The sequence below is a fragment of the Pyrus communis genome, chromosome 6 (assembly GCF_963583255.1).
Source record: "Pyrus communis chromosome 6, drPyrComm1.1, whole genome shotgun sequence".
NCBI lineage: Eukaryota > Viridiplantae > Streptophyta > Magnoliopsida > Rosales > Rosaceae > Pyrus > Pyrus communis.
Window position 1 is genome coordinate 21,399,614 of NC_084808.1, and position 23,524 is coordinate 21,423,137.

Genomic DNA, 23,524 nt, shown 5'->3' on the forward strand with positions numbered 1-23,524 from the left:
TAAACCGTTAACATTGTTCCTTTTAATAAGAACTAAAATTGCAGAACATGTGTTTGGAAGCACCCGCAAGCGGGTATTGGATACTTTTTCAATGAAACAAAGGCAACCCTTTAGAAGCAAAGCATAACAGTTCAATCTTCAAAAAGGTTTCAAGTTAGGAATAATGTCACACCCTGATCCTGACATACGTACAAGATCAACACGCGATGTCCCCAAGTAACCATATATGATACGGACAAAGCACAACCTAAGCGTTGAATTGCATAGTGATTTTTCATCTACTTTATAGCTGCATCTAACCTCTCTGTTAAACTACCTATGTACCCTAAATAGGGATCAAGCCATTCATAGTTCACCATTTGTTGAACTCTAAACTATTCGTAAAACACTTCCTAGCAAAAAACATAAAGTACCATACTACACATCAACCACAAGCCAAACAAGAGTTGTCATCTTGCCATTCACACACACACATGTTTTCCAACACCATTCAACAATCACATCAATCAATAACACATAAAATACACCAAAATGCAGGGCTAGAGCGACACAGTTAGGCAGAAGCCTACATCTCTGAAGCTTTCTCAATTTAGACCGAATCCAACGAATCAGCGAAGTCAAGGATGTGATTTCGGACCACTCAACGAAATCCAATAACATTGGGTTCCGGACCAACGAAACGAAAGTATCAAACGGGATTCCGAACCACTCAACGAAATTCAAACCAGGATACGATTCTGGACCACTCAACGGAATCGCAAAGTAGAAGGGATCTTGGACATCTCAACGGAATCCAAGTGAATACGATTCCGACCCATTCAACGAAATTGCGGAGTACAATGGATATCGGACCATTCAATGAAATCCAAAGCAGGATATGATCTTATAAATTTTAAAAGGTTGAATTGACGAAAATGCCCTAAGGGCGAGATCATTGACTTTTGTTGACCATTTTCCGTGATGTGTACGAGCTACTATTTTACGATATTCTCAAAGTACTCAACGATACGAACAAGTAGGAACAATCGGAATCGAATTTGGAATTACGACGAAGATTTTAGTTTGGTATCAGAGCATAAGTTAGGCAGTATTGCGTTCATCACATGCATGATGTAAGCATTCTCGGTTTTTAAGCCTAATTTTCAAATCTTGCCACCTCATTGAGCACAAAAAATATGTTAGCTTCTTCCAAATTTTAAGTGACCTAGTTGACTTATTGACCTTTCAGAGGAACGTTTTGGTGGCCACCTCTAAATTTTAAACAAAGAATCTCCCTACCAAGGAAAAATCCAGAATTGAGACAAGTTGATGGCCTTGAAGCAAGGCTAATCTATTGATAAATGTGTGCCACCAAAGTTTTACCAATCGATCCCACTACCATTTAGTCATTTCTACCAACCATTCCAAGTTAGGAACCAAGAATAATTTTGATTCCTTGGCAACATCCGATAGCACATCATCGATTAGAATTCCTACAATGTTTACTTCGTCAAGATTCCATAATTGTCTTGAGTGACAACCATTACGTTTAAGCTCATCCTAAAGTAGATTATTAGCAAATTCCTTTTCCAGCCTCAAGACGTACCAATCATTACTAGTTTCCCGAATTTCTTTTGGTGATGTACTCGTCATTTTGACAAGCATAGGCTCAGGTGTACAAATTGTTATACCTACGGGCAATAGAAATCCCCGAAGTAGTAAGTATTTTTTTCCCTAGAATTAATGAAACCACCTCACTAGACCAGTTCCTTACCAATCGTCCAAAACCATCCACCTAAGCGGGCTCTAACCTGTAATTAGCCTACAGTGCCGCTACTAATTGGCGACATCAGCCCATATTCTGGAATTGTCAACCAGTATTCAGGCGGTATGATTTCTGATACCAGGCACATGTACTAGTATTTGGGAAAGATACCTTTATGCCAGAACGCTGGTTTACAATTTCAGGGTAACGAACAATATCAAAATATCATAAATGTGTTAATTAACGGCGAGACTGATAGATTGATTAACAGTGACAACCTAAGCTGAAGAAGGTAAAATTGTGGAAACTTAGGAACAAGCCTTGTAGGATGACCATAAACTTATAGTTGTTTTAACCATATTTTCCCACTAAGGTAACCAAAACCACTTCGATTAACCATCTTTCCGATCACTTCCACAAGCAAATATTAAATTAAAGCACGAATTAGTTTCCGCTATAAGAGCGAATTGAGTATTGAGAAAGCTGTGAAAACCTATTAGCATGTGGCGTAGTGAAAGGAAGTAGTATGGTACGTTCTGGGGACGTATATCTTTGGCGTCATTTTTTAAAATTTGACCTAAGATATCACCAAATGGTGAAGTGAAGTACACCACCGATCTACTTTCTCATACTACACCAGTTTTCCTTGCATCTTTTTGAACAAGTCCTACATCATTGGGAGATCTTAGTTACTAAAGCGTACCGATTAGGAATCTACTCAATCAAACACTTTATCTAGAGGACCGCAAACCTATCTGTGAAGGTGAAAGACTGTACCTTAGGATCGTACCTACACTTTAGCAACTCAATCGAGTAATGATCAAAACCGTCATTACCCATACTTCCAATTAATGGTCTACCCAACCAACTCTTGTGGCCCAAGTTTTTTTTCATAGCCTGACAAATTCGTAGTAGTCTTATCGATAACTTTTCATCTACCTCAGCAGTGAGATCAAATTTTCTAGACTCTGATAGCTTTATACCAAATTGCTTAACTATTAACTTTGATTAAATTGGTACCTTTCTCGGGAGACGTGATCTCAGAAAAGAATATTCCTTTCTTTTTCCCAAAAAAGTTATAGCGGAAGAAAGTTGGAATTCTCACAAAGTGTTGTGAAATCCAAGATATTCTTGGTCTTGTCAATTTTATCGACTATTTATTAGCTAATTTTTTACTATAGTGTTTTTCTTCACATATCAACCGAGGAAAGTTAGTTTAATTCTAATATAGATTATGAATAAAGTTACTAACAACTAAACTGTTGCCTCATCTCACCTTGGTTTTACACATTTCAATGACATTGATCATCTTGGAAATCCATGATGATATGTTCTTTGGATGTTTCGACTGTGCAGAGGCAGCATGACGGAGTATCACTTACATTTTCCAATAGTTAGAACCGTTCGAAATGAACCATCATATATACGACCTAAAGTCAACAATTATCATCTTCATTTGAAAACCGAAGGGTACTTCTTGGTGGAGAAACATGTCCAGGACCTTTATCAATCTTAGACTTTTCAAATACATCCTCATTTGAAATAAGCTAAATTTTTTACAGCGGCAGTGGAAGAACCAAATCAATATCTATGTTTGCACTATCGTGTATCATCCTGATTGTGCAAATGTTATTGATGTTTACCGCAACAAAAGACATTTTCTACCCTTGAATTATTTTCAGCCTGTCATATTCCATTTTAGTTGAAATTCATGAGTATTGGTTTGACGTTATTTCCAAGTCATCAAGAAATCATTAGAGTGGTTATAATCATTTTCCGTGTATTTTCCGTGTCCGAATGAAGATGGAAAATATCACCATAAGCTCCCGGTATAGAGTGCACATATGGAGATCATGATGATGTTTCAGTGATTACTAACCGACTAGACAATTTACCCCACTTTCCATTGGTCCAGAGGGACTACATTTTTTATCACTTGGTAAAATTGCTCATTCTTGAATTTATTGGATTTTCTGGTGTTTCGATCAGCATTTACTTGACTGTGATTCCATATTCATTTCTTGATGTTGGAAAGCATTTCCGGTCAACCTTGAATACATGTTTACCCTACTGAACTTCGTATTGTCTTGAAGCAAATATTCACTAACGAAAATCGCTTAGAGATCTAATTTTTAGTTTTGACCATTAATGCGTCAATCACCCAACAAATACTCTGCTGAACGAATTTTACCGTTGGGGATTAAATCTTCTAGAAGCTACCGTTGTAGTGAGGTGTTATGCGTCCAATCCAGTTATCTTGTACTCTAGATTTGATAGACTTGTTTTGACCCTCAGATTCTTGAGTGTTCTTTTAGCCTTTCCTACATAGTTTTTTACTAAATTCTAGATGAATTCAATATGAAACTACTCACTATGGCAATGTGAACTGCATTGTTCGGCTATGTGGTGTGTGTGTCACTATTGCATCTCACCGTGACACGTGTTTCACTTCCAAGTTTTTGGGAGTCTTATTGAAAGTCATGGGTACAAAGTTGTTACTTATTACTACACTTCACCTTCAGACTAACGACGAGTCGGAATGAATTATCCAGAATTTCGTGGACATGTTGTGTTTTTCCATTTTATAGTTTAGCATGATTGTAGTAGACACTTATCTTACTTATCTTTGTTACAGTTGTGTGTAACGACGCTTACACTTTTGGTATTAGGTATAACACCATTCGAGACGTGGTACATAAATTTTATACATAATACATTATTGACAATTGAGTATTGTGACCAGGTATTTGAATGATTGAGATTACGATACAAATTTTTTTATGATATTAATGATGTTGCCCGAAATGGTAGAACGTGAGTGCAATCGAGGTGCTAATCAACAAATTATACGTATTTCCCAATGAAGGGCAAGATGGTAATATTGCATCCTCGGGAATTTGTTGCTTGCTTTTCGAGACAATAGTGAGCCGTCAGTATTACATGTTGCAGACCCTAATATTGACAACTTATTTGTTGGATTCGTTAAGCAAGTTGACAGATAAGCCTGTCTATGTTAGCATAGGTATTTGTTTATTTAATTAGTTATTTATTGTTTGGGCTTGACCCAAAGATACTACATACTTATCTTCAAAGTACATGACACAATGAGTGCGTAGGTGAAAATTTTCAATGTTCAGTTTTGATTTCAGCACAACTATTTTAAATTGTACATTATATTACATATGAATTTTCACGATATGTTACTATATATTTATTTTTGGACTCGATTTTTTCATAAAGGATTTTATATTGTAGTATTGTATTAGAGGAGAAGGAAAGTTTGAGTTTAGAGGCATGAAATAGGAATCAATACAATCCGATCGCGACAAAATGGCATTCTTTTTTATGCAACTGCTTTAGCTTGATTTCTCCTTTATATATTTTATTTCTATTTTGAGTATTTTATATATAGCAAGTTATTTCAAATTTTAGGGACAAAAATTTTTTAAGGTGGGTAGATTGTGACAATCCGTCAGTAAATTTACGATCTTATAAATTTTAAAATGATGAATTGACGAAAATGCCCTAGGGGCGAGATCGTTGACTTTTGTTGACCATCTTTCTGTGATGTGTACGAGCTACTATTTTACCATACTCTTGAAGTACTCAACAATACGAAAGTGTAAGCGCAAACAGAATCAAATTTGGAATTACGATGAAGATTTTACGGAATTACGAATCTGAAACATACTTTTGTAAAAATTACTATTTTTATATTTTACATATTTATTCAAAATTTTATATTATTATATCCTTATTTTAATATTCTTTTAAAGGATTTTTTTTAATTATTTTATTAATTTATTTTGACTGTAAGGCCCACACCCTACATGTCTCCACTTTTCTTTTGCCGCATGGCTTCCTCCCCAGGATTCTTTGGAAATCCCTCTCCCGGCTCTCTCTCTCTCTCTCTCATCTCTCTCTCTCACTCCTACCCGTACACCCATATCGCCGTTCTTCCTCTGGAGAGCACCGCCACCTCGCACCTCGCCGGCGAGCCACATAACCATCACCCCCAACTCGTCCCATCTCTCTATACCTGAGCCCAAAGCCCAAATTTGAACAACCTTTGGACCTTGCACTAAAGAAACAAAGGATGGAGAACTCCGGCGAGTTCTCAAAATTTTTCTGGCGAGGTAAACTTTCGATCTCTTCCTTTTTGATGTTTTGATTCGATTCTTGAGTTGTATACATGTTTTGCTGATGCTTTGGACGCAGAAAACACCCCTGGAAATTAACCCAGATTTTCCGGTGAGAAACCCGGAGGCTTTCGAGCCGTTGTCTGGTGAAACCCGACCACATTCGAGGAAACCAATGGTACTACTTGAATCCTTGTTCCTTGATCTTCGTTTTGATATATTACTTGGCTAGGTTTGGTGAAGTTCTAGTTAGTCGGAGTTTGTGGATACCGACGGTTGCAGTCGCAGCCCACCGGAGAAGAAGAAGAAGAAGAAGAAAACAAAAAAAGGCCTTAGGCCCAAAACCCGGTCCATCCTAACCAGCCTAATCCTTTGGGCCATTATAACCAACTGGCCCGGTTCATATCTAATTAGGTTGGGAATATTCTTGAAATATTCCTTGCATTGACTTTATTGAAATTTTCTGAGAAATCCTCCTAGGCTAAATTCGACGTCCTGAGTCCGTTTTTGACATCCATTTAGTGAAATTTCAAAGTTTTAACATAGTTGACCACCGGGGCGTCTAGGTTGACTTTTAGGCTTGACCGTTAACTTTTCGTTGACTTTTTATGAAAATTGCCCGAAACCCTTCTTAACGTATTTCGACGCCCTGATTCCAAATCCGCACTCCGTTTCCCCAAATTTAATTGTCTTAGTGGAGTTTTACTAATGGGTCCCAATATTATGCTTAGGTGCGATTACTATCAAAAACTCCGGATATCCTAGTTCGAACGACTACGACCTCACAAGTAATTGTGAGTGGATCTTTCATGTGTATGTGCACATCGCACCATACGCTCACTTTGGATCCATAGTGTCAGTTGTTGCGTCGGTTTAATATTATATAGTGGCGAAAAAGAGATTTGCGACACTCACTGAAGATGACGTCGTATTTACTGTCGCTTATAAGCGCCATAAAATTTCTCTGTCGCTTTTAAACCGACGTAAAAATTTCGTGTCGCTTATAACCGACATATATTTTAATATTTTTAAGTACTGGCGTCGCTTTAAATGAAACAGTGTCGCTTTTAAGCGACATGAACTATGAGTGTCGCTTCTACGCGACACTAATTATTATTTTTAATATATGGGTGTCGCTTCTAGGCGACACTAATTATTGTTTTTAATATTTTAAATCCTGCGTCGGTTTTGAGCGACATATATTTTGAAAACCAGTGTCGCTTCTAAGCGACACATTGATGGTCTTTATATCCTCTCCCCCGTGTTTTCTTTTTCTTCTCTTGCACTCTTGTTCGTTCTTCCAATTTTTACAAAGTCTCCCGTGTTCTCTCTCTTTCAGCTTTCTCCTTTGGTTTTCAAACTTCATTTGTTCCTCTTCACAACAGTAAGTTTTTCTTGCTTATAATAATTTTATTTTCTCCTCTTATGTTTAATTTTTAGTTACAATTTATTTTTGTAGGAAATTTATTTGAGTTGGTTGAGTACATAAAGAATTGTTGACGTCGAAATTCTTCAACAAATCAGGTATGTATCACTAACTTCTTTAATTTTTAAATTGTATAATACACAAGTTTATTTATTTAAAAATTATAATTTAAGCACTTAGATAAAATTCTACTATTTTTGTTAAATTAATAAAAATTTAGTCGAATTAATTAATTTTGTCACTCTAATTGTTATTTTAATTTGTTGTTATTTTGATAATTTTTTGTTGTTATTTACTAGAATGGATTAGATGAACATAATTTGAATTGTTATGAGAAAATGGAATGAATAATATTTATAAGCATTTATGTTAAATTAACAATATTAAATATAACATAAACTTATAATATTGAGAGAATATATTATGTTAATTTTTTTTTTTTTTTTTGCACTCTAATTGTTATTTTAATTTGTTGTTATTTTGATAATTTTTTGTTGTTATTTACTAGAATGGATTAGATGAACATAATTTGAATTGTTATGAGAAAATGGAATGAATAATATTTATAAGCATTTATGTTAAATTAACAATATTAAATATAACATAAACTTATAATATTGAGTAATATAAGAATATATTATGTTAATTTTTTTTTTTTTGCACTCTAATAAGAATATAACCTATACTTATAATATTTAGGAATATAAGAATATAACCCTTCATAAGAATATAACCTAAACTTATAATATTTAGGAATATAAGAATATAAGAATATAACCCTTCATAAGAATATAACCTAAACTTATAATATAAGAATATCCTTTCATATAAGAATATAACCTTTCATATAAGAATATAACCTAAACTTATAATATTTAGGAATATAAGAATATATTAATTAATTTTTTTTGCACTCTAATTGTTATTTGAATTTGTTGTTATTTTGATAAGTTTGATAACTTTTGGTTGTTATTTATTAGAATGGATTAGATGAGCATAATTTTGATAACTTTTTGTTGTTATTTTAATTTGTTTTTACAAGGGTTGGCGTGGAAGAGACTCCCTTTCTTGAATCATTAGCGTTGCCTACCGGGTTCGTTAATCATGCCAATACCGACGAAGAGCTAACAGATGATGACAGGGAATAAATATATTAATTATTTTTTGTATTAATTAGACTTTGTTTTATTTTGTATGCTATGATATCGTATCATAACATATAATCCTTTTGGCTTTGTTTTATTCTGTTTTTTTTTTTTTTTTTTTTCCTTGATTTCTGTCGCTTTTAACCGACGCAATATGATGTGTCAGACTTGGCGTCGGTTTTAACCGACGCAACCCTAGCCTATTTCGACGCAATACGACATGTGTGTCAGCCTTGGCGTCGGTTTTAACCGACGCAATCGTAGCCTATTTCTACGCAATACGACATGTGTGTCAGACTTGGCGTCGGTTTTAACCGACGCAACCTTAGCCTATTTCGACGCAATATGAGACTATTTCGACGCAAGGTACTTGTTGTCAATCATATGTATTACCCCCTAATCTTATTTTGACGCAAGGTACATTAGGAGAAAAACGGCTGTCTCATGTGTCTGGGAGTGGAAGATTTAGGTGTCGATATGAGTTTTGGCAGAATGGATGATTCGTGCCATAAAAGGTAGGGAACTAAATATATATAAAATTCACTTTACAACATAACACGATGCCTTAAAAGAGAAGGAAAGTACGTCGTGTAAATTGTTAAATACGACACACAATGTTTACGCCGTAAATATTTTTATTTAATAACTTGCACAAAAGTGATGCCGTGAATGCTAGATTATGTGCAAGTATTATGACATGAACTTTACGAATGTTGTGAATAATATCATTTAAGGCATGCTAGTATTGTACGCCATAAATTTCAAGTCGTAAAACACCCAAACTGTTAATTAATTGACTTGATTAAAAACTGATACAACAAGTATTTTATGATCAGTGGAGTTCTATAAGGTAAACATGTGCTTTAGGTAGACATCTTATCTTACATATATCTTATAAAATAATTAACAATAACATAATTAGTACAAATGAATAGGTTGCGTTTCCTGAATGTTACATTGCACTTGATCAATATACGCACGCCTTTATAACATGCATGTAATAATATGTCTCGAGATACGCATTCTACGAAACTAATTTCAACGATCCAACCGTCAAACATGTTTGTATATAATTCGAGATCGTATACGAAAAAAATTGCAAAAAACAAACATTCTGGGACGAAGTAACGGGACAAAAAATTTCGACGGTTATCAACGAAAAATGACGATTTAACGGTTATTTTAAGTCCGATTTTGATGATTTTTTGCAGCTACACTCCTTGAACCTATATGAATACAATGAATGAATTCGATCTTCAAATTAAAATATTTATACTAGTGGATACCACAAAATCTTACGTTATACTTAATGAAAGTGTGAATAAACTCTTAAGTCTTAGTGAATCTATCGTTTTGATGGGATACGCATTCTACGAAACTAATTTCAACGATCCAACCGTCAAACATGTTTGTGTATAATTCGAGATCGTATACGAAAAAAATCGCAAAAAACAAACATTATGGGATGAAGTAACGGGACAAAAAATTTCGACGGTTATCAACGAAAAATGACGATTTAACGGTTATTTTAAGTCCAATTTTGATGATTTTTTGCAGCTACACTCCTTGAACCTATATGAATACAATGAATGAATTCGATCTTCAAATTAAAATATTTATACTAGTGGATACCACAAAATCTTACGTTATACTTAATGAAAGTGTGAATAAACTCTTAAGTCTTAGTGAATCTATCGTTTTGATGGGATACACATTCTACGAAACTAATTTCAACGATCCAACCGTCAAACATGTTTGTATATAATTCGAGATCGTATACGAAAAAAATCGCAAAAAACAAACATTATGGGATGAAGTAACGGGCCATGCATGATCGACGGTTATCAACTAAAAATGACGATTTAACGGTTATTTTAAGTCCGATTTTGATGATTTTTTGCAGTTACACTCCTTGAACCTATATGAATACAATGAATGAATTCGATCTTCAAATTAAAATATTTATACTAGTGGATACCACAAAATCTTACGTTATACTTAATGAAAGTGTGAATAAACTCTTTAAGTCTTAGTGAATCTATCGTTTTGATGGGATACGCATTCTACGAAACTAATTTCAACGATCCAACCGTCAAACATGTTTGTATATAATTCGAGATCGTATACGAAAAAAATCGCAAAAAACAAACATTCTGGGATGAAGTAACGGGCCATGCATGATCGACGGTTATCAACTAAAAATGACGATTTAACGGTTATTGTAAGCCTGATTTTGATGATTTTTTACAGCTACACTCCTTGAACCTATATGAATACAATGAATGAATTCGATCTTCAAATTAAAATATTTATACTAGTGGATACCACAAAATCTTACGTTATACTTAATGAAAGTGTGATGATCAATGAAAATTGATGATTTTGTAAAAAGAATAAAATGCAAGCTTTGAATTACATTGGCAATGTTTAAACTTTTGAGAAATGCTCATCTAATCCATTATAGTAAATAACAACCAAATGTTATCAAATTATCAAAATAACAACAAATTAAATGTTATCAAAGTCATCTAATCCATTATAGTAAATAACAACCAAATGTTATCAAAGTTAAACTTTTGAGAAATGCTCATCTAATCCATAATATATACTTATATTAATAAATATTATAAGTTTATGTTATATTTAATATTGTTAATTTAACATAAATGCTTATAAATATTATTCATTCCATTTTCTCAAAACAACTCAAATTATGTTCATCTAATCCATTCTAGTAAATAACAACAAAAAATTATCAAAATAAAAACAAATTAAAATAACAATTACAGTGCAAAAAAATTTGATTCAACTTAATAAATTTATTTATTAAAATATTATATGAGATAACTGATTACTTTTTAATTTTGGATTAAAATTTTTTAATTTTTTTGTTTCTATTTTTATCCTTCTTCTCTTTTTTTTGTAACTTAAAACTTTTTTTTTTATGTTGGGAGGGAATTTTCCTGGTTTTTTTTGCACGGGGGAATGGGTTGGAAGACTTTGTCAGTCATTATCATATCAAATTATGCTTATAGTGGCTTTAACCGATGCAAAATTATACAATTTCGAGAGTATATGCTACAATGGATTTTCTGTCAGAGACACTACACAAATTTGTTCTTTTTTCGACGCAAATTTTATCTTATTTCGACACAAACTTGTTCTTATTTCGATGTTATAAAAATCTGTCAGTCTAACGTCGGTTTTAACCGACGCAATGTGGCCTAATTTCGACGGTACTGACATAGTATGTCAGCCTATAATGATGGTTCAGTCAGACGGTACTGTCCTCAGTCAAAAGCTATAAGACATAGTGTCGGTTTTAAGCGACACAATGGGTCCTTATTTCGACGCAATGGGTCCTTATTTCGACGCAATGCTTCCTTATTTCGACACTATGCCACATAACGTCGGTTTTAACCGACGCAATGGTCTGAAAATTATGTCAGGCTTTCTGCCCAAAGTATGTCAAGGCCCAAGTATGTCAGGTCTGTAGCTTTCTGCCCAAAGTATGTCAGGTCTGTGTAGGCTTGCTGTCAAAGTCAGACGTTGTGTCGGTTTTAACCGACGCAAAGTGTTCATATTTCGACGCTATGCAATTATCCACATTTAATCTTCTTGATTTCCTATCTCTGTCTCTCGTCTCTATCCCCCACTTCCCCACCCACTTCCCCATCTCTATCCCCACTTCTGTCTCTCATCTCTATCCCCCACTTCAGCCATATTCCTTCCAGTTCTGTCTCTCGTCTCTTTCCCCCATTTCAGCCATATTCCTTCTCCTTCCATTAAATTTTGCTATGGATAGTTCTCGTGAAGATCAACGTTCTGAAGAACGTCACTTGGAAGAGGACGAGGGTGATGCTGGTTCTTTTTTTAATTGTTATTAATCTCAGTTTTTATTTTTATTTTTGTGTGTGTGTGTTTGAACTATTATTATTGCTAAACTGAAAATATACATTTGTTTCCTGGTTTTTAATTGTGTGTTTGTATTAACAAGGTACATCTCAACGGAGGCGTGGACCCTCAATTCCTAAATGGACGAAACAGCTTTGTTCGTTTGATTCGTCCGGAAAATGCATTAGTGATAATGCTAGTGCTTTTTCAAAACATGTAGCAGCGGAGGTTAGGGACTATAGAAATCTGCCGTTGGAGAAAGATTGGCGTAAGGTTACGGAAGAAGATAAGGAAGCTTTCTGGAATAGAATAAAGGTATATATAGATGTTTTTATTTTTAGTTGAAAATAGAATAATAGGTCAATGATTGTATTAATATTTGACTAGCGTGATTTTTTTTGTTTTTTGTTTTTATGTATGTAGGGAAATATTTTTTTTGAAGATGCAGATATAGTAAAAATGCCTTTGATCCGTCATATGACGCTTAAGATTGCAGAGCATGCGCACAAAGAGTTTAGAAATAAGTTAAAAAAAAAGTATTATACTAAAAGAGCAGAAGAGGTGCGCAGCGAGCCTCCTCCTGATGTGATTCCTGCCCAGTGGGATGATTTGTTGGCATATTGGAATAAAGACAAAACAAAGGTAAACCTTACACGATTTATTTCGTTATAACTTTAAAGTTGCCTAATATAATCTTTTTTTTTTTCGTTCGTTTTTTTTCAGGAGGTTGCTGAAAAAAATAAGATTAATCGGGGATTAAAATCAATGAACCATACTACTGGTACAAAATCCTTTGCAAGAGTGCGGGAAGAATATGTATGGATTGTACATTTTAAAGAGATGATGAATTTTAAATAATTATATTTATTTTTAGTATGAGGTTTGCTTAATTTGTTTGTGTGAAATTTTATTTTTGATAAAGCGGAAGAAGCATGGGAAAGAAGCAGATCCTGTAACCTTTTTTCGTGAATGTCATACACGAAAAGATAAAACATGGATTGATGAAACATCGGAGCATACAGGGGTAATTGATTTTTTCGTGTTAGTATTTGATTTTATTAGTATTTATTATCTATAGTTATATTTCTGTTTTACGATTGAATTTTTGTTTTTAAAAATTGTAATGCAAGTCAACAATGGAGAGCAACCTGCAAACATTGATTGAGTCGGGCCAAGACGATAATGAAGATCTTAGGACCCAAGTTTATGTTGATACTATGGGTCCTGAGAGGTATAATAGAGTCAGAGGATACGGTCATGGTGTGACTCCTGATATGGTGTCTTATGCATCTTCTTCATCTTCTACATCAATTTCCTCCAGGAGATCATCTAAGAGTTCAATGGCGTTGCTGATGACTCAAAATAATGAGTTGAAAATGAGGGACGAAAATAATAATAAACGGATTTCGGAACTAGAGAACAAGCAAAATCAGTTGTTTGCATGGTTTTTTCAAAGATTTCAGCCACAACCACCGTATAGCCCGGGAACCCAACAATCAGGCCACAGTCAACCTCCTCAACAGTCGGGCCAAAGTCAGCCTCCCCCTACATATCCGTATGCTGGCCATAATCAGCAACCTCCATATCCTGTGTATCCGATGCCTGCGCAGCCCATGCCATACATGCAGCAGCCGCCCATGCCATACATGCAGCAGCCGCCCATGCCATACATGCAGCAGCCACTTTGTCAAGTGCCAGTATATCGACCTGAGATGGCTGCTCCTAGTGGATCTTTTCCTGAAGTTCCAGTTGGGGGGTTTTCTGGAATGCTTGCAGGTGTTGGATTTGATGTGGACTTGTCGAGGATTTTTGGATCAGATGGAGGATCTCAAGGAGGAGGATCTCAAGGAGGAGGATCTCAAGCAGAAGGTTCTCAAGCAGAAGGATCTGGACGACGTTCAGGCGCAGATTCGGTTGGGTAGTTTAATTGGTTCTTTTTCTTGTCGGTTAAATACGACAGTATAATTGGTCTATCTTTTTGTTTTTTTATGTTATGTTTGTAATGTCGGATTTAATGTTTGTTACGACGGACGACTTTTTGGATTTTATGTGAAATGTTAGATGTACAGTTTGGCATTATTGTTTTTGTTATTTATTTAGATCTTAAAATTTATAATTTTGATTATATAATTTACTTTAGTTGGAATTAATTGAAATTGCATGCAGTTGTCCATCTATTTTTATTATTATTAACAAATATAGTGTCGGTTAAGACCGTTACTAGATTTTATATTTTATTTATTTAATTGTTATCTAACGTCGGTTTAAAGAATATTTTATTTATTTAATTTTAATATAATGTCGCTTTAAAGCGACAGTAGACTGCATACTTTATAATTAAATAGCTGATGCACGTGTAAGTATGCGTCGCTTTAAACCGATGTTAAGGTTAGTGTCGCTTTAAAGCGACACTGTGTAGTGTCGGATTAAGCTCAAAAAGCGACACTGAAGCCCTTTCGCGACGCTAGCAATAGTGTCGCTATTGAAAAGCGACATTACATTGTTTAATGTCGGATTTGTGCCAAATTTTCGACAGAAATTTGATTTCTCGTCGGTTTGTCCTCCGCCGGTGATAGCATATATTGTAGTAGTGTTCATAGACCGGAAATTTTCTTGTTTGCAAATTTCAGTGCTCATTGCTCATTTTCTGTTCATTATTTTGTACCTTGCATATTCCATAGATGCCAATAAAAAGGAAAAGTGTTTCCATGGGATGATGCGTTATTCAGGATTTGATAAGCTTGTCACTCTTAAATCGTTTACTGATGCTTCCAACGGATATGTCGTTGATGATTCCTGTGTGATTGGAGCTGAGGTCTTTCTTTGTAAAGAAAGAAGAGCTGGCAAAGGAGAGTCAATATCGATGATCAAGGATGCTGTTATGTGCAAGCATGTTTGGAAGGTTGAGAACTTTTCAGAGTTAGGCAATGAATGTTGCAAATCAGAACCCTTCACTGCCGGAGAACGGAATTGGTATCTCTGCTAGGCCCTTTATATTAATACCCTTAATAAGAGAATTTTAAATTTTTAGTCCACCGTATAATCTTGTTTTACCTGCATGAGAACAAAAGGATATTATTTTTGAGTTTCAAACTATATATGCAATTTTAACTAAACTTTCGCACTAGATGTGGTCGATCACTGTAAAACTTGCTGAAATTTTGCTTCCCATGTACGAGTTTGCTCTTTTAATTCAATCCCAAAGATGTGAGGTGAATCGGGTCCCATCCCAAATAACGAAAAATATATAATAAAAAGTCACCATATTCTTCCCGATGTTGCAGGAAGATAAAGCTCTATCCCGAGGGAAATAACGCTGGAAAGGATACTCATATTTCTCTTTACTTGGGATTGGATGATCCAGAATCTTTTCCTTGTATTTCTCTTTTATTCTCAGAATTGGGCGATCCAAAAAAACTTGCTGGCCCCAAAGTATTTGCAGAGTTTTCACTGATCATTGTAGATCAAATGCATGCCAAACATAAGTGCTTTAAAGGTAAAGATTGTCCTATTTCAGTGTTTTATTGCATGCATCCTTCATAACATCGCCGTGTATTATGTGTAGGTAACAACTGGTTCTGTACCTCAAATCTGACTTGGGGCTGGCCTAAGTTCATTTCGCTGGACACTTTGAATCAGGCAGGCAATGGGTTTTTGGTGGAGGATGCTTGCATAGTGGAGGCAGAGGTCACTGTCCATGGAACTGCAACTGTACTGTAGTTGGCATGTCGTATGTTTTGGCTGTTGCTAAAAAGATGTTACGAATGAAAGGACTAAAAACCTTGTCCATGATGTTGTAAAAGCACTGTCTAGATGTGGGTATACCATAGTGCTAAAATCCTCGTTCACCAAATGACTTGTGATTGAAGGGTATTTTGATGTTTTTAATTAATTTTGTCTAAAGTTTGTGATTTTTGCGAGTTGGAAGGCCACTTTTCTTCTTTTTAAATATGTTATGTGTTTAACATATTGAGCCACTGGCACGCACATTTTTTAACGTTTCACCTCGTCATGTGAGGTCAGTTGAGGCTAATAAGTAGGCAACCTTTGTAGATGATCACTGTGTGTTTGGAACGGACGTCTTTGTTTGTAAAGAAAGAAGAACAGGAAATGGAGAGTGTCTATCAATTCTCAAGAATGCATGCATGAGTTTAAAGAAGGTAAAAGATCGGCCTGGTACGCTGAGTGTTTAACTGTATATAATGTCATATAACATGAGGGTTTATTTCTTCTGTGTAGATGACCACTGGTGTAGTGCCTGTCAATCGCACGCAAGGGGTTTGTGGTGAAGGATACTTGCGTAGTGGAGGCAGAGGTCACTGTCCATGGAATTGCGGAAGCACTATAGTCAGCTTGTATTAGATTTCGGATATTGTTAAAATGCTGTTAATCAACTTATGAATACGAATGAAGTTCTGCGTCCATGATATGGTTTGTACTAAATTAAAGTGGCGTTCTATAGAACCCTAGAGCTGCAGCCCCTTCCCACTTGTACTAAAAGTGGCGTTCAAAATCTGTCGTGTGAGAAATATGTCGAGTCTTGACCAGTCAATTTCAAGTAGCATCTCGTGTTTAGCTAAAAACTTTGTTTGGCTAGACTAATCTTAACTTGTTCGACAATGCTAAACCTTAAACATTGTTCCTTAACAGGTATTGGATACCTTTTCAATGAAACAAGGGTAACCCTTTAGAAGCAAAGCATAAAAGTTCAGTCTTCAAAAAGGTTTCAAGTTAGGAATAACACCTTTAATATTTCCTTAATAAAAGCGGCAAAACATACTTTGTTCTGCAACTGAAAACCGGTTGAATTCTTTGTAATCGAATCATCGGTAAAAATTAAGTTTATCGACATGACTAGTCTTAACTTCGATGACCAAGATGGTAAGATGCTCTATCTGTTTGCTTGAGTGTGTTGGAGTTGAAAGCATTAACTAATGTACAAATTTTATTTCAGGGATTTTGAGAACAATTTCTGATGCACCACCAACTCATTACACGGTAAAAATCCAGTCGGTTTCATTGCTCACCAAAAACTCAGTGGAGAAATATGAATCCGGGGACTTTGAAGCCGGAGGATACAAATGGTACAATCCTTTCTCTCAATTTCTAAGAACAAATCCTAACTGTTTCTTTTTTCGTAAGCTTTACAATAATTGCTAGTATTTTCTTCTAATTTTCGAGCTACTTAATTTAGAGTACTATAATTTGTTGTTTTGCTGCAGGAAACTGGTTTTCTATCCAAATGGAAACAAGAATAGGAATGTAAAAGAGCACATCTCTCTCTACTTGGTAATGTCAGGATCAAATGCTCTCCAGGTTTCTTCGGAAGTGTATGCTGTTTTCAGGTTGTTTTCGCTCGATCAGAACAACGGGAACTACTTTGTTTTTCAAGGTACTATTTCTTTCATTCAATTCAAAATATAAACAAGCTTATTGTTCTCATAATTGCGAAACATCGCCTCATTTTCTTATATGTTTTCCCTGTGCATTGCTTAGAACAAAAGGAAAGGCGCTTTCATGGGATGAAACCTGAATGGGGGTTCGATCAATTTCTCTCGCACAAAGTTTTCAATGAAGCTTCCAATGGATTCCTCATTGATGACACATGTGTGTTCGGAGCGGAGGTCTTTGTTTCTAAAGAAAGCAGGACAGACAAAGGAGAGTGTCTATCGATGGTAAAGGATCCTATTATGTACAAGAATATTTGGAGGATTGACAACTTCTCAAAGCTAGGCGGTGAATCCTACGACTCAAAAGTATTCACTGCCGGAGACCATAAATGGTATGTAACCCTAAACTAGTTAGACTTCGCTTCCTGTATAAGAAATTTTCCCGAAGACATCGGAGACTTAAGCAGAGTCAAGTAAAAGTTTTGTAAATATATTGGTTGCTTTGCAGGAAGATACAGCTATATCCCAAGGGAAAAGGCAATGGAATTGGTACCCATCTGGCTCTTTATCTGGCGTTAGCCGAACCGAAATCTCTTCCTCCTGGCCGTAAAATATATGCAGAGTTTACCCTACGCCTCCTAGACCAGGTGAATGCCAGGCATCAGTTTGGTAAAGGTAAAGATTCGGTATTCCTGTTGCTACATAATCATACGAGGAAATAAGGATTTGAACGTGTTACAAACTTTAAAATTAAGGAAAGGTTTAACAAAACACTCCCGGTAATGTTCATTTTTAACGAAAAATCATATTTATACTTTTTCCTAGTACTATTCACTATACCTTTAAAAAGAACTTTTCATTAAAAAGAAAAAATTTTTAACTTTTCGTTAGTTTTCCTTATTAAAAGGTGGCTTTATTGGCGCCCCCTAATGAAATTCAACCCATGGACAAACACTGGTGCTCGAGTTCTTCGTGGCGTTTGAATCTCGATGGCAACGACGATGGTGATGCTCATTGTTGAACTCTCGTTCAGTGGAAAGTTGATATCGAGAATTTTTTTATTACAACCCACTGAAAACGTTCACAACTTTTTGGTTGGTTGTTGCAAAATGTTGCGGGATGTTGACTCTTGTTTCTAGTAGAAGGCAACTGAATATTTTGAGCAACATTAAAAGGACGATAAATCGTACACAAACGACAATTTAATCTGTTTACTGCCACCTAGTTCTATTTTTTATTAAAAGTTTGCAACCTATGTGTGTGTTTTAATCCAAAATACTTGTAAACTGATAATATTTTTTATGGTTGTAGCAAATTACTGGTTTAGTGCCTCAAATTCGGAGTGGGGATGGTGGAGATTCATTACACTGGGATTATTGAATCAGGCAAGCATGGGGCTTGTGTCGAAGGATACTTGCATCATTGAGGCAGAGGTCACTGTCCATGGAATAACTAGTGCACTGTAGCCGAATTGTAAAACAGTAATAAATGTCTTCTGTGTGAAACTATGGGGGCGTAAAATACTAAAAAATGTCAAATAAGGTGTTAAAACCATATTCACTAGACTTGTTGGTCGTGTGTATGAAAGTATTGCTTCCGACCTTCATGAGGAATAAATACATCATTCTCTATTCTTCATATGCTCTTCTTGTTTTCAATTTCTTTTTAGGAAAACTAATAAAAATGGTTTGAAAACTTTTAGTTTTAACGATAAGGACAAAATAAAGGGTAAAATGAATAGTGCCAGGTTTGACTTTTTAGTGTAAAAATATAGTTTTTCGTTAAAGTGAACAGTACCGTAGACTTTTCGTTAAAACTCTCATTTTTTTTTTTTCTTTCAAAAATTTTATTGTGCAGTGGAGCATAGAAATACAATACACGAGACTTTTTCACTGCTAGATCTTGGTTTAGAGCATTTTCACTCATTGTCAAAGGGCAAGGGCTTGGAAAATGCCCTTCAACCACGAAACCCACCTACAGCAGGCCGAGGGCAACTGGTGAGACATGCAAAGCTTGCCCAAATGCCCACTTGGGCCAACGGGTAAGGTTGACGTCGATATTACATCAGCAACGTTTCTGAATTTTTTTTTTTTTTTTTTTTTTTGTGTTTGGCACGTATAATACTCACGAATGGAGGAGAGTGGCCAACAGCTTCTGCAACAGTGGGCCCCGCTGCATAAGCTTCAATAGAGGATCCCAACAACTCTATAACTGGCACTATGAGAGTTGTTGAATTCTAACGATCTGATGACCTATGCTGTCAGATTTTAAGAGTAATGTTGAAGAGATTAAAATTGCAAACTAAATGATATATTATTAATAGAAATAAGTACGTCTATCAATGCATAATAATAAACCAATCATCAACATCCATGTCATTTAGTTTTCAAAATTTAGTCTCCCTAACATTATTCTTTTAATGGTGAGTCGGTTAAAGCACACTTTTGAGGCACTGCAAGTGCAACCTCAATGCGACAACTCTGGTAGTTTACGGAGGAAAAGTTTGGAAATATATTGGGACGGGAAAGAAAAATGGGACAATACTGAATTGGTAAATGTTGCATTATTAAAAGTACGAACTTTACAGAATTCACAATGAATCAAATATACAACGAACATGATCATACAGAGTGAAGCACGCCTCACGGGCCCGTTCGGATCGAGAACAAGTTAACAATGAATACTTACAGGTCACTGAGATGGACAAGGCGAATAGATGATTAGGGGAGGAGATCGCAAGGCTAACCAAAGGTTTTCTCGCTGCTGTAACACATATACAGGAAACCGTCATCCTCCTTGTAAGTTTCATAGATGGAATCCACGCGACTGGCTGTAAATGAAATACACAAAAGAGAGCATTAGAAGGTTCGAAAATGATGCAGGCGCTAAACTGGCCACTGGATAACAGGCTCTTTTTACCTGTTTGAGGTAAAGTGTTATTCACAAAAACAAAAAGAGCTTTCCCCGGAGTCAAGTGAAGCCTGCTGCTTAAGATATGGATAAACTGCCCGACAGACATATCTCTAGGAACAAGGAATCTAGATGAAACAAGGAAACACGGGTTAGAGGTTATTCTCCTTAAAGTGAGAATGCATAAACAATTGGCTAAAATTGTCCACGAAGTAAACCAATTTCTACAAACTTCTTATCTACATTCGGATAATACTAAACTGCAGATAAGGGAACTTCATCCAACCACGCATCTTTTACTTAAGGACAGAAAAGGAAGCAAAAAAGTCAAAAGATCCTCAGAACACAGAGCCAGTAACAGAAGCCAAGCTGTCTATTTTTCAAGAACGAAGAGCTATATAGTCAGGATTCCTACAAGTATGCCAAAGAAACCAGGAGGAAGGACCTAGAGACGGAAACTTTACTAACTGATAAGGACAGAAACTTCACTGACTGATAAGAATATCAAAATTCCTGGATGCTAGAAAGTGTTATTTACAAGTTTTGATCTGAAACTATGAAGCCATATGGGATATAGCATTTAAGTTTGTTCCTAACAGAAGAGAACTGTGGCAACTAAAACATACTTTTTCTTTTCCATTTCCGGCAGGTCTGTCCTGGAATATCTTTCAAGGATCACCTGCAGAAAACATAAAAAGAACACCCTCATCAGTTTTGACATCGTATCAACGCTCGCAACAAATCTTCCAATAAAGTCCAACCGTGTTGCTTCTACTCAAATTAAGCCGCTCTATGATTGTACATGTGCGGTTTTCACATAAAAATCTTCCTAAAATAATCACTTCCTCCCGTGTTTGTCAGATCTATACACGACATGCAACGAAAAAAGCATCGATCAATAATACACAGCTCTCGGGGGTGACAATGGGAATCATCATGTTTAATTTACTTCCATGTTCTAAAAGTTTTGGAAAAAAAACTGCCTGAAAGCGATCAAACCCGCATAACACATCAACAACTGTAGAAAAGAAAATGACAGACATTCTTCACATACGTAATCCACAGGAATTAAAATTTGTCCTTTATTTAACAGACAAACCAACATTTTGCCATTTCTAAGCATCCATCCATCAAAATCTTTCAGCCACCAAAATGTTATCATCTCTCAATCGGGTCAAAGTCAAATTGTAATAAAATAATAAATTAATAATTTAACAAAGCAAAAACGCGTAAACAAATTCAGAAATTCTGGTTAACCAATAGCACCAACAAGAACAAATTTCAATTTTTCAAATTACAAGTGCACTATTTCCCACAATCTTGGCATTTCTAATTCACATTTTTTCAACAAAAACAAAAATCACAGAAAAATAAAACTAAAAATTGCAGAAAATTGAAAACTCACGGGAACTCGATCTGGGTATTTCGAAATTATATGTTTCGATTCTTCAACTCGTTCATCTAAACCAAAAACAAAAATACCCAATAATTAGCACCACAAAAAAAAAAAAGTCACAATTTTGCACCTTTTCCTTAAATGATTGAATAGAAAAAAGAGGAGGGAAAATCAAACCGAATGAGAACTCCTGCTTGAAGGACTGGATCTTTCCCATAAAGCTTGAACCTTTTTTCCTTGCGATTGAGAGAGAGAGAGAGAGGAGAGAGAATCTGAGAAAAGTCTGAAACGAATCAATCAAAGCAAAACTTTGGGACTCTTTTTCTTCCAATTTTATAGAAAAAGTTTAGAGAGAGAGAGAAGAGAGAGAAAGACGTGTCGAAGAGGAGAAACCTACGAGTGTTACGTACACCGCTCACAAACGCACCTCACAAGTCGTTTTCCGTTGCTTTAAGCTTCGGCGTTCCTCTTCTCAACAACCGATACGTTGCTCGGTCGTTTTTGGGCCGAGATTTTAGGCATTTTATGCAGTCTGCCGGTTTTAGTGGGCCGGATTCATCCCGATCCCAAAGGATATGGCATCTTTCAACAGGATATTTCCCCTACCTTTAACAAAAACAAGAAATTATATCCTTTATTCTTTTGGTTCGGTTAGTAGAAGATAGGACAAGGGTCCTGCATAAGTTTAAGGGTGGTTCTATTTATACACTTATTTTTATTTTTTACATATATTTTTCAGTTTTCAGTCGTCGAATCAAATAAATTAAAGAAAATCAATAGACAAAATTAACAATGACGTGTGGGAGGTAAAAATGGATATAAATAGCACTATCCAAATTAAAACCATGGCCTTCTCTCAATGTATTTGTTGCCACATTCTTTGATCAAGCAATATAGCTCGTGAAATTTAAACTCAGAATCTCCTTTAACAAAATTAGAAGATCTGAACTAGGTCAACATTTGGATAGATTCATGAGCAAGGCAAGAGATTGAGAAAGTCATCCTTGAAATCGAGCAAATGGAGCAAGCCCATAGGTCCATATCAGGGGCCTGCATAAAAATAAAAATAAAAATAAAAATGTATGTTGTAAAATAGGCCTAATTCGGCTTTAAAACTCGAAATATTGATGTCATATTAATGGAAATTCATTTAACTTAATATGATGTAACAAGAATAATAAGCGAATAAATAATTGAGATTAAAAATAAAATATTTAATCATTGTGAAAATTAAATATCCATAGCATTGAATGATTAAGACACAGCCATAAGGTTGAGCCAAGTTCAAAAACCTAGAATGTTGCTTAGGTTCATTTTCGTTTTTCTCTTGGGCCCTCAATTGGGCCTTTGAGTTGTAATATTTGCACATTTCATTTTGAACTGTTAGTTCAATCTCAATAGCTGGTGTTAAAATTTTAAGGGTGATTTTATATAAAATCAATCAAATGTTAGACCATCTCCGATTTTTGGATTAAAACTT

General features: G+C 35.4%; 3 protein-coding genes across 3 annotated transcripts; 2 read left to right on the plus strand and 1 right to left on the minus strand.

Moving 5' to 3' along the window:
- Positions 1–15,064: 15,064 nt before the first annotated feature.
- Positions 15,065–16,710, plus strand: LOC137736228 (MATH domain and coiled-coil domain-containing protein At3g58250-like). The gene is made up of 4 exons (XM_068475541.1): positions 15,065–15,321; positions 15,633–15,844; positions 15,914–16,059; positions 16,588–16,710. Exons 1-4 carry the CDS (start codon positions 15,065–15,067, stop codon positions 16,708–16,710), a joined length of 738 nt encoding a protein of 245 aa, XP_068331642.1.
- A 443-nt stretch (positions 16,711–17,153) lies between these two features.
- On the plus strand, positions 17,154–19,369 carry LOC137736446 (BTB/POZ and MATH domain-containing protein 3-like). Its single transcript, XM_068475711.1, has 6 exons — positions 17,154–17,229; positions 17,303–17,432; positions 17,571–17,740; positions 17,845–18,130; positions 18,247–18,413; positions 19,050–19,369. The coding sequence occupies exons 1-6, from the start codon at positions 17,199–17,201 to the stop codon at positions 19,202–19,204; spliced, it is 939 nt and encodes a 312-aa protein (XP_068331812.1). The 5' UTR covers positions 17,154–17,198; the 3' UTR covers positions 19,205–19,369.
- Positions 19,370–20,286: 917 nt separating this feature from the next.
- On the minus strand, positions 20,287–22,392 carry LOC137738161 (autophagy-related protein 8i-like). The gene is made up of 5 exons (XM_068477789.1): positions 22,222–22,392; positions 22,054–22,109; positions 21,275–21,327; positions 20,658–20,776; positions 20,287–20,568 (listed from the first exon to the last, which is right to left on the minus strand). Exons 1-5 carry the CDS (start codon positions 22,259–22,261, stop codon positions 20,480–20,482), a joined length of 357 nt encoding a protein of 118 aa, XP_068333890.1. The 5' UTR covers positions 22,262–22,392; the 3' UTR covers positions 20,287–20,479.
- Positions 22,393–23,524: the final 1,132 nt, after the last annotated feature.

Excerpts from the sequence above, each read along its gene's own strand:
- LOC137736228 (XM_068475541.1), top strand. The coding sequence starts at position 15,065 with ATGCGTTATTCAGGATTTGATAAGCTTGTCACTCTTAAATCGTTTACT. Across the intron at positions 15,845-15,913 it reads CAAACATAAGTGCTTTAAAG|GTAACAACTGGTTCTGTACC; the intron begins GTAAAGATTGTC and ends TATTATGTGTAG. Across the intron at positions 16,060-16,587 it reads CTGTCCATGGAACTGCAACT|ATGACCACTGGTGTAGTGCC; the intron begins GTACTGTAGTTG and ends TCTTCTGTGTAG.
- LOC137736446 (XM_068475711.1), top strand. The coding sequence starts at position 17,199 with ATGACTAGTCTTAACTTCGATGACCAAGATG. Across the intron at positions 17,433-17,570 it reads GAAGCCGGAGGATACAAATG|GAAACTGGTTTTCTATCCAA; the intron begins GTACAATCCTTT and ends GTTTTGCTGCAG. Across the intron at positions 18,131-18,246 it reads ACTGCCGGAGACCATAAATG|GAAGATACAGCTATATCCCA; the intron begins GTATGTAACCCT and ends GTTGCTTTGCAG.
- LOC137738161 (XM_068477789.1), bottom strand. The coding sequence starts at position 22,261 with ATGGGAAAGATCCAGTCCTTCAAGCAGGAGTTCTCATTCG. Across the intron at positions 21,328-22,053 it reads AATACCCAGATCGAGTTCCC|GTGATCCTTGAAAGATATTC; the intron begins GTGAGTTTTCAA and ends TGTTTTCTGCAG. Across the intron at positions 20,569-20,657 it reads TAACACTTTACCTCAAACAG|CCAGTCGCGTGGATTCCATC; the intron begins GTAAAAAGAGCC and ends TTTCATTTACAG.